The 11,729-nt window shown below is 41.5% G+C and overlaps 1 protein-coding gene across 8 annotated transcripts in view; it reads right to left on the bottom strand.

The window, feature by feature from the left end:
• Positions 1-11,729, bottom strand: part of PHACTR1 (phosphatase and actin regulator 1) — a 556,936-nt gene that overhangs the window by 77,740 nt on the left and 467,467 nt on the right. For all 8 annotated transcript variants that reach the window (XM_019522706.1, XM_019522697.1, XM_019522732.1 and 5 more), the window contains 2 exons: positions 6,150-6,358; positions 2,550-2,706 (listed from right to left, as the gene is read on the bottom strand). In XM_019522706.1, coding sequence (XP_019378251.1) covers positions 2,550-2,706; positions 6,150-6,358 — 366 coding nt within the window. The remainder of the gene's footprint in view (positions 1-2,549; positions 2,707-6,149; positions 6,359-11,729) is intronic.

Here is an 11,729-nt window from a genome sequence, read left to right as displayed (position 1 = left end):
AATATTCAAGGAGTATGCCTAATGGGACAAATTCTGTTGTAGGCTGTTTTCTGTGCATCCCTACTTACTGCTCTAAGGCTACTGAGGTATAAGCCAGGCCAGAATTGGTTCCACAAGTCCAGTGGGAAAACGGCTAATTGGTTAAGTTTGCTCTGGTGCCTGAGTACCAGTTGGCAAATGCAATAATAGAGTCATAACCATTTCTGAGAATGATTTGAGATATAAAGGTTCCCAGCAATACTTAAATAGGATATGAGCAAATGGTTCAGAGCCAAATTCATTCCTAGTTCAATTCCAATAAAGCCAGTAGAATTACAGTAGGGATGATTTTGATCCCATTCAATATGTCAGAGGCCAGTCTCTCAATACGTCTAACCATAAGCTCTTTTTTAAAGCAACCTACTCTTTTTTAGACTTAAATTTGGACCTGCCAAATGCTGCAGCTAATGAGCATTTCTTAACTAAAATATTGTGCAGAGTGTGTGTAAATGCTGCGGTATACAAACAAGACTTTTAGTGAAAAGTAAGATCCAGTCCATTGCTGTCACAGGTAACTATTTGCTTAACATACTATTCTGTATTTTATGTTTCTTCTGCAAATAATTTATATGATTTAATTGGCTGGTTATTTTTAAATCTTTAGGGACCACTGCCAGAGTGGTACACATTTTTCAGAAATGTTATTAAAGTTGCCAGCTGCAATTTATATTCTGTATCTCTGCTCTTCCCTAAGGAGTATAAATGTTGTATTCCTTTAATTTTGCTTGAGAGTTGCAGTATTATGTTCCAATTTCAGAGTGATGGAAAAAGATGGCTGCAGAAATGAAATGTAACCATCATTCTGATCAGGAAATCAATTTAATATTTCGAGAATTATTTTTGAAGCCATGGAAATGGTACCTTTTTGTACATCAAACTTAAGAAATTCCCTTTCATGTCAATAAATTACCCATCTTCCTAGCTGGACTCATACTGTGATATAGCTTATTTTAGTATAAGTCACATTTCTAAGCTGTTACTGGTAGGACCTTTGACCTTCTACATTGTTTTGAAACATTTGTGGTGTCTTGTATTAGGAACCTGGCTACTGAAGATAAGATTCAAGCATCAAATCTGAGACTGTGAAGGAGCACAGAATACAAAGGGAGTGTACTGGAGAGCCCCACTATACTATGATTCTATGAAGGCTCCAGCTGTTGCCAACATTGGTTTTCTGAGTTATACAAGTCAAACCATAGAAACATATTGCTTCCCTATGGGCAACGAATTGGAAAGGTGCTGGTTAATATATTAATCATCTGGATAGGGGAATAAACGGTGGGTTGATATTATTTTCAAACTATATAGCTAGTTTATTGATGGTCTTGAGTTAATGGACTACTGCAGTCAAAACAGATTTTACAATATATAGAGTGGGTGGGGTAATCATAATGATACCATCATTAGATAAATCAATGGTGCCGCTTCATTTAGAGTACTACATGCAGGATTGTTCACTTCATCTCCAAAAGGATATTGAGAATTACACAAGGTTCAGAGAAGGATAAAAATGATTAGGGACCTGAAAAAACTCTCATAGAGAGAGATGGAGAAGACCCTGTTTTCTGCAGAAAGGAGATGAATAAGAGAAGACATGTATATAAAATAATGAATGATGTAGGGAAGATAGTTTGGAAGTTTCTACTCTCTGTGATTCATAATACTAGAACCAGACATAATAAATAGGTGCATTGTATAAAATACATGGTAGCAAATTCTAAGATGATAAAAGATTTTACTGATCAGAGCCTACTTCCTCATCACCATGTCAGATTCTGACTTATTATTATCTTGGAGTGCTGCTAACATGTTTATTAGCTTTGCCAACTGCTGATAAGATAAAAGCATTAGATTTAATACACAATGCACAGATAACGGCAGCCTGAGAGAGCACTTGAGCTTCTTACGCTTTTTTTCCAGGTGTGCTAGTATTCTGAATTAAACTGACTGGATTAATTAAACATGAAGGATTCTTGTCACTGACTGCCTCTTACCAGCAGCCCAAATCTAACACGGTAAGAAGTGGACCAGCCAGTGAGAATTAAAAAGGCCACAGACATGAAAGTGTCTGCAAAGTGAGACACTGCATCCCAACCTAATCCCCAAAGCCATGTTGTGAAAGATATAATAAATGTTCCTGATCAGGAAAACACTTAACTGCTTAAAGGTAACTCAGGAAGAAGGGCTACATGTCAGTCCTTCGGCAGTATCAATGATTTTGCAAGACAGTACAGACCCTCCCTTTCCCCACAAAATGCCCTGAGACCGTTCTTTTCAATAGTGAGTAATCCAGAAGAATGAAATAGAGCCATGTATGGGGAATTATACACAAGCACAGGTAAAGTCTAGAGCCTTTAGTCTTTTCTCAGACTATGGGCTGACTTTTCATGTATAGAACACTGTAAGCAGACTGACCCCAAATCTTCATAGAGCAAAGATGGAAGCTGTATCTTGTACTGTCTTCCACCCCTTTTTCCTCAGAAAATATTAGAAAAATGTTTGCCTCTTACCTTGTTAGCTTTGTTCCAATCTGCTGCCTCAGTTCGAGTCTTTCCTCATCAGTCTGCATTGGGAGGATGTTCTTCTCCTCCAGTTCTCTTTTGGAGGGCCTGTTACTAAGTTTGATTGCTAAGGAGTCCTTCCTGCAGACTTTCATTGCCAGAGAACCTATGGAGGGAAAGACAGACCTTAACAAAGGAGGTGTCACCATCTTATACACTAGCATAAAGATAAATAATCAGGAAAAGAAGAGCATAAAAATATAAATTAGGCCTTCAGGTACATAAGTGTGCATCTGCTTTAGTGGTGTCACTGTTTGGGCCAATGGGCTACAGAGGTTAAGATACAGGTAAGACTCAAGTCTGGCCTCTTTAACTCCTCCCAAGTCATCATGAATAGGTTGTGCCAAACTAAGAGTACCTGAGACTGAGGCAATGAAGAGACATCACATTTGTCCCAGAAGAAATAATTTTGTCCCAGAAAAAAGTGCAGACATTCAGATGTCAACATCCACTGTCCCCAGGATAAACCCTACAAAGGTTTGTGGGTTAAGAAGTGTTGACAGTTTGTCCTAAGACATCACAGAGTATGTCTGAATGGTTTTCCTGGGATTACGTTATTGGATTATTTCCTGGGATTATGGCACAAAAGCTGCCATGCATTCAGCTAGCTGCTAGACCCTGATTTGAAGAGTGATGCAAGTACATGTAAATCCTGAAACATCTCTCTTCCAGGACAAACAGACACAATTGGCCCTAGGACAAATGCAATATATGTTCTTAGTTTGAAAGTCTCATAGACAGTCACGCACAACATGGGCTGCATTCTGCTAGGTGAAAATAGGGTGATTCTGTTTTGTACTTGTAAATATGCACGCCAGTTATTAGTTATTTTAAAATTATCTTTTTCTGAATGACTTTGTACTACTGAAAATAAAAATGATTCATTTGAAAAAGAGTATTATAGTCAATATCACTGCCTGCAGGTTCTAGAACAGAAGAAACACAGGGCAGCTGAAACCCTGGATGAACCTGTAGGGTGAGAAGTGGTACATGAAATTAATTAAACGTGAAGGATTCTTGTCAGTACTTCCGGTCCACTTCTGGGTCCACTGGGGAGTGTGCTGGGCCTCCCCCCCGCCATGTCCACCAAGCTCAGTGATCAGCCATGGGGGGACCCTGGGTACCCCCCCAGACCCAGAAGGCACCAATTGCTGAGCCAGGGGATGTGGGGCAAATTTAGAAAAGCATGTAGCAAATTCAGAAAAGTGCAGAAGTGCTGCTGGTTTCTAACTGCAATAGCAAGTGTCAAATTTAACTCATGTTATCATTAGTGGGTCTGATTCTCCATGACCTTGCACCACCTGGGACAGGTGCAGGAGCAAAATGATACCCAATAAAGGAACAGTGTTTTACATACGCCATGCTGATATTAATATTTGCACCAAGTGCAGGGCAGTGGCGAATCAGGTCCCTATTGTAAGCAGGAATTTCACTCTCGGAGCATCTACACGTTCATTAACACACCTTAGTTACTGCACTTGCCTAATGAAGTACTAAATGCACAGTAACTAGAGTTACTGCTCAGTAGCACCAGCGCACGGTTATTTTGTGATGCTTACTACGCATTAACCAAATCACAGTGCGCAGTGGCTATTAGCATGGTTTGACTGGCACGCCACTGTGCAGTGCTATTAGGCTAAAGTGCAGTAAGCATCTCGTGTAGACACACTCTCTGTGTGATAGCTTAGGCTTTTGTAATCTCTTTCTGAACTTCTGTATGTTGGTGTAAGTCAGGAATAACTCCACAGGTGTCACTGGGATCACATTGGGTATAACACTGGAAAAGAACCTCAAATCAGGCTTCTGCTTTTGAAGTCAGTGCTTCCAGGACTAAATAATTAAAAACAAATATGAACACAGCGCACAGTGCAGCCCACCTTGTCAAATCTGTATTCTTAACGAGTCCAGGAAGTCAAGTAAATAGAACTGGCCCCATAGTTATAACAGAAGCGTGTACCTGTATTATTGTGATCTCAGTGCACATGCTCCTCCTACATGTATGATCCATGCCAGACAACATAGCAATGTTACTCAGATTTAAAATAGCCCCATATATAATTAGCTATAATTTCAGAGCCAAAATCTAAGTCCCTCCTCATTTTTATTCAATTCTTACTTTGACAAAAATCCCAGAGCGAAATCCTGAAGCCTTTGCTCGGGCAAATACACGCTGACTTGAATAAGAGTTTACCTAAGGGTATGGCTGTCTGAACACTTTACTGCATGGTAAGCTAGGCTGTGAACTTAGGTTTGTGTTACGGATACTGTAGTAATTGCCCATATAAATTCTCTTTCCCTGCAAGAAATTTGAAGGTAGCTGATTCCACTTGCATAGAGAGGCAATGTGCATGACACTTATCGGATGTACTCTGGCCCTAACTGGCTGCATTTACACATGCACTTAACTGTGGAGTAGACTATTGACTGCAAAGTAAAGCGTCATTATCTACATGTGCAACACTATTAGGCAACTGTAAACTAATTTACACAGCCATAAGATAGTACTGGCAGAGTAATTAACTGCAATTAAACATACGTGTAGATGCTGACTATGGGCATAAACTGCACCCAGTCAGCCCAGCAAGCAGGGGCCCTGCCTCTTGCCTGCTGCCTAGCCACACAGCTCTGCATTTTCAGCATCCTCATGCCTCAGGGAGCCCTGCCATCACCATCCAGGGCCTGGGGATGACCTTCTGCCCTGGCTCAAATCACTGCTGTCCCAGGTGCACAGTAGAAACTGTGTCTGGGAATAGTTTACTTTGGCTCAAACTGCTCCAGAGTTTATTGCTTAGAATTAATTGCACATGTAGATGCACCCACTGGCTGCGTCTATATAAGACTGACTGAGCAGTAGCCCAAGACTACTGCACAGTAGTGTAGCATGGCAGAAACCATGACATGATGCTACTGCACAGTAGTTTCAAGCTACTGCTCAGTCAGTATGACAAAAAAGCTGTTCATCAGCACTACCATACAGTAATGCAGGTTACTGCACATTTAGTACTTGCTTAAGCAAGTACTAAATGACTGCATAGTAACAACTGCGGAGTCAATATCTTGTGTAGATGTGGCCACAGACAGCTAAGTTAAACCTAAGTAAGAGCTGAGATTTGGTCCTGATGCCTTTAGGTTGTATTTGTGCAACTGCTCAATGCTGGTCGACTTCTGATCCTATAGGCTGTGTTTGTAAAACTGCTCCGTGTTGGTTTATGTCTGATTCTGCTAAACTCACCAGAAAAAATCCTTTTGATTTCAAAGGGAGAACAAATCTGAGTGCTTCTGAAAAAAAACAGCTCTTTGAAAGAAGTCATATTTGGGGATTTCTTTACTTGACAATGCCCCCATTAAAAATATAGGTAAATATTCTGACATTACCTAATAAGTATAGAAAGGCAGGTTCTTTCAAAAGTGTCAAATTTATACTGCTATTACTTTAAAAAAGATCAGTGGAGTTCAACACCAGGCTCACAACAATAAATCCATAGCACCTGTTTTTTTGTGGGTTGAAAATTAACTAAAAAAAATAAAAGAAAGAAAAATGATCATTACTTGTAAATAATGAACTGTCATCATCTTCATCCTCCTCCTCTTCTTCTTCCTCTCTCGTATAAAGGCAGGAAGAATCTTCGTAGTCAGATTCATGAGGCACATTTTCTTTATTGTCATCGCATTCGATCACAACAGTTGGCACTTGTCTCATGTCTGAAAGGCCGCCAGGTCCTGTTTTCATGACACTGTCACCAGAGTGTAAACCAGAGCTAATGGAAAAGGACAAGAAAAAACAAATGAAGGAACTAGAATTAGCTGCATAGTTAGGGCTGCTTTTCTCTGAAGTCAGGGGTGTATAACTGCAGGCATTTTTTGAGAAAAGAAGGAAGGAGAGAAACATTTTAGTTATCAACAAGAAATCCAATGGACTAAAATATGATAAACAGAAGAAATTAAGTTGGGAAATTAAAGGATGATTCAAATTTAAAACCTTAGATAACCAGGACTGAGAGGCAAAGGACCTATATTTAAACACAATTTGAAGATATAATGGAAATCTTCCCACCAGCTCCTTGTGATGATTAAGCCTCCAGTGTGTCTTTCAGCCTCCTGCTGGCACTGAGACAGTGTGGAGGAGGTTGGTAGCTGATTCAGATACAGAAAAGATAAAAGTCAGGCAGAGGAAAGGGAAAGAGTAGTTTTGGATAAAATACATGGGGGGCTGGAGGGCAGAGAACAAATTATCTGGACCGGCTGGGGCAGGAAATAGAGGTGACAAATCAAGGGGAGCCTAAACTGGAGCTGGGGTGAGAGTGATTAAAGAAGGACTGGTTGTGTGGAGAGGCTGGAACTAACGGGACCAGGAAACTGAGGCTGGGAAGCCAGGGAGGTGGGATGCCAGGACTGAGAACCAGTGAGAAAAATGGAGGCTGTGGAAGAAATTTGGTTGGAGGTGCGCACACTGAGCTCAGGCAAGGAGCTGGGCTCATGGGGTGACTGGGACTGGCTGGAGAAACATACTGGGATTAAGAACCAGTGCATGGGGGAACCCAAGTTTCTTAAGTCTCACCGTTTCTCTGATATAGGGAAATAACGGCCAAGACCATTGGCAAATGGTGTGACATTCTTTCTCTGTGGCCTGGCCCACACTAAAGCTGCTGTCATTTCTTCCATTAGCTCAAGTGCAGAGGTCTGTGTGGTAGATCAGAAGGTTCCAACCTGGCTGATGAACCACAGAGGGTATCAGTAAAATGCCACATGAAGAAATTTGGAGCCCCCGCTCAGGTTACTTAAAATATCTGGGAAATTACACACATCTACATGCACACCACACCACTCCACACAATTAAAATAATATTTTTAAGGTTGCAAAGTGAAGTGCCAAAAGTTAAGAAAGTTGAATGTTGCTCTGGAGAACTGATTTTGCTTCTGTCTCCATCACAGAATTCCTCTGTAATGCTAATCAAGTAACTTAAATTAAACTTTTCACAGATGTTTTACTTAACTTTGCATGCCTGATTTTGTGGGTTCCCAACTTAATACTCTGGGGTCTGACTTGAAGAAACCTTGAACACGAATGGCTGAAACAGTAGTCAATGGGAGCTGTGCACTGAATGCATGAAGTGCTACAGAAAGCTAAGTACTCTGGAAACTAAATCAAGTTCTAGGTGTCTCAAATTGGGCACCCAAAATTCATACATACTTTAAACATAATATGTGTGTGCTACTTCTTTATCTGCAAAATGAAGAGATGACCTCTTCATCTACCTTCTTCCCCCTTCACTATAGAGAAATTAATTAATAGTGGTGAAACACTCACACTAGGGTGATACACATGAATACTATGGTGATGAAACCATGAGGAAATTAATAATACTGTCTTCAGATCAGTTCAGTAAAATAAGAAGAAAAGCCTCATATTGAACAATGAAGATAAAACAAAATATAGAATAGTTGTGCATATAGTGATCACTTTTCCTTCTGTGCACTGAAGCAGGGGTCCTGTAAAAAAATAGTATGCAATAATGGAACTTCAGACCGCCTTATAACGCATATGTGCAGTAGGACTGAATTATAGTTGCACAGGTGGCCTCATAGCTGACATTTCTTGACTTTGACACTTCAATAAAGATCTTTTAAATGCAGTTTTTGTGTGCATACATTACTTATGAAAAAGATAGAGACAGACAGACATTAAAGCCCTGGGAAATATCTAGAATTCTCTATCAAGCAAGGCAAGATTCAGAAAGCCATTCCAAGCTTGCCAAATAATTTGAACTAACAGATGGTTGTAAACTCCTCCCATCCCTGCCCCCTCCTTTTTATTTTTATTTATTTTTTTTTGCATTTTGCATCTTCTGTCTTGGGAACAGGTAAGCTGAAACAGAATGTACATTTTGAGGGGTTTTCTTCTTCACTTTATCTGGGATACAATGGAACAAAAGATGAATGGGGATAACTGGATTCATCCCCATTCAACCCCATGTATCTGAAACTGCTGGCTTTCAGATGCATACAATGAAGGTCATGTTTAGTTAGAGAGTATCAGCAAGGAGGTCTACAGGAATGAAAAAAAGAGGTGCAAATGCACACTGGTACTGTCCGTCTATACACTCATGTGGGAGCCTCATGGGTCATTCTCTGTTTTGGGAGAGATTCTAAGTTAGATTTACAGAAATAATGAGTCACTTGTGACATCCCCAAAAGCCAGGCACTGGGGAGAAATGTATTTATTTTATTTATTTGCATTGCCCTCTAACCATTTAGTCATATTTCTGCTGGAAAATCATATCTTAGGCTGTGATTTCATTACTTCCTACACTTTAACAGGTATAGATGTGTATTACTGGTATTTAGCTTTTTCATGCATAGATCTTAATGCACTCTATAAAGAAAGCCAAGTGTCAACAAAGACTTTTTTTTATAGATGGGGAAATTCAGACACCACTGGAGCCCACTCCAGCAGCAGGCAGCTCCCAGAAGCAGGGAACAATCTCAAAGCCCCCACCAGGAGACAGCTGTCTCCTAGCCCCGTGCTCCCTGCCAGCCCCAAATGGGCGCATGTGTAGACATCTGCCCAGGGTGGGCAGATTTACTTTTGAGTAAATTACTCTGGAGTAAATCCATCCAGCAGCATTTGCACATGTAGACGCACCCACTGTGATGTTTGGCAGCAGAACTATAGTGCTACCCAGCACGTCTACACGTGGCAGATAGTCGAATGACCTTCAGGGAAGGTTAACTGTGAAAGCAGCAGAATTTACTCTGATGAATAAGCAGTTGTAGACCAAGCAGCAGCAGCACCCCCAGGATGTGGTGGGGACAGCAGATAGCAATATTCTTTCTCCTGAAAAGTCACATATATCCTCTAATGGTGCTGTGACATGGTCAGTACAGGTTACCACTATAATCAGCCTGTCTAGCCCCCAGCCATGGATCTACAAGTCCTCAATGGTGGACCAGCTGGAAGAGGATGTTAGAATCCCAACGGCTGTGAAAGTGGATGAAGACTGGAACAGAGGGAGATCTCCAATTGCTTTGGCCTCCTTGTCATTGGATCAGGGCCTTGTTCTGTCAAGAACCATGTGGAAGATGATAAGCAGTAGCTTCTCTATGATAAAAGAAATCACACACAGGTGTCTTCCATGAAAATGGATTTAGCACAGCTTTCACCAGCTTTCAAGCCCTTTGGCAACCAACTAGCAATGACAGGACCAGGTTTGTGAGGCCTGGAAACTTCCAGTCATGAACTGGCATGTAGGTGGCAGTTACAAGAAGGTCATTTAGCACTTGGATTGGCAGGAGTGTGATTCTGTAGCTGTGAGTGAGCAACACTTTTTAGGATCTGCTCCTCTCACTCTACATGGGGAGGGGGCTAGAAAAGGTGGCTTAAGCATAGTCTGCCTACCCACTCTTTTCCTGACTGGATAACTGCATCCAGTGGGATCACCTTTACTGTGGTCAAAATCAACAAAGGCATACAATCGTTTTTGGGACCTGGACCATCAGGACCCTCCTGGGCAATCCTAATAGTGAGTGCCACACTGTAATTATGGTTTGACAACTCAGGTGACACAATGTTGACATCACTGCACTAAGTGGGACCCAGTGAGCAGGAGACAGGCTGCTCAAAGAACAAGGAGGTGGCTATACCCTCTTCTGGAAGGATAAACAGGAATGAGAACTCTGATTTCAGGGAGTTGGCTTTGCCATTAAGAATGAACTCATAAACCAATTCAAAGAATTTCCTATTGGAGTTAATGAGCGCCTCATGACTCTCCATCTTAAATTGGCAGGGAGACAACATGCCACTGTTATCAATGCAAAAGACCCAACTCTTGATGCTGCCGATGAAACCAAGGAGAAATTCCACACCAGCCTGGATTAAGTCCTCTCTGATGTTCCAGAGGAAGACAGACTTATTCTGCTCTGTGATAACAATGCTAGAATTAGAAAGGACTCAAACCTCTGGAACAGAACCATCAGCAAGGAAGGAGTAGGAAAGATCAGCTCCAAAGGCATCCTCCTCTTGACCAAATGCATGGAACATAGACTCACCATCACCAACAACCTGTTCCTCCAGAAAAACAGGAACAAGATATCATGGCAACACCCACAATTTAAGCATTGGCACTTGATTGATTGCATCATTGTTTGCGCCCGGGATTGCTAAGATAGCCACATCACTCAAGCTATTGAGTCTACAGGAGCTGATGTTTGCTGGACTGATCATGGACTTATCTGCTTAGTTATGTCACTCAAACTGGCTCCCAAATGATGGCTGTAGCAGAAGCAATGTCAAGGGAAGGTCAACATTGAAGGACTCAAAAAACCAATCAAGTGAGACCTCTTCCACGAAAGCCTCAACAAAAAATTGAAGAATTCCTATCAACAACAATAGGAGAATGCCAGCAGTGCTTGGGGTACCTTCAAGTCCACAGTCACCTTTGTCTGCAAAGAGACACTTGGATTCACAACCAGGAAACATCAAGACTGGTTTGATGAGAATGGCTAGGAGATCCAAGTGTTGATTGACTGTAAGCACAAGGTCTTGTGTTCAGTGAAATGACATCAGCTCCAAGGAAAAGAAACTGAATCACCAACAAGTCAAAGCAGAGGTCCAAAGAGGACCCATGATATGAAGAACACTTGGGGGGAAGACTAGGTGAGAGAGATTCAACATCAAGGAGATTCAACATCTCACTGACATCCATGATATACATGGTTTTATTAGTGCCACCAGAGATGATCTTGGAATCCCTCCAAAACTTGACAAGATACAGAAAGCAATAAACAGATGAAGAATGACAAAATATCTGGAGCAGATGGAATTTTTGCCAACATCTTCAAGCAGGGTGGAGAGAAGCTTACATCACAGCTTTGTTCTCTCATCTTAAGGACCGTAGGGATGCCATGATCATGACAATCTTCATGAAAGGAGAAGGGTCCATCTGTGGAAATTACAGAGATCACTTTGCTGTCCACCACAGGAAAGAGTGTGACATAAGATTTGAAATCACGCTCACAGTTTATCAAGCAGTCATCCCTACCTTACTGTATGAAGCTGAGCAGTAGTGATGTGTAGGGGGTGCACAGGGGTGCACGTGCACCCCCTGAGAATGCTGGTGCACCCCCTGACAG

This window comes from Gavialis gangeticus, unplaced genomic scaffold (assembly GCF_001723915.1).
Source record: "Gavialis gangeticus isolate Ggan-Ray unplaced genomic scaffold, GavGan_comp1, whole genome shotgun sequence".
Classification (NCBI taxonomy): domain Eukaryota; kingdom Metazoa; phylum Chordata; order Crocodylia; family Gavialidae; genus Gavialis; species Gavialis gangeticus.
Note: the sequence above shows the minus strand (reverse complement) of the source record. Positions and strands in the feature narration are given on the sequence as shown.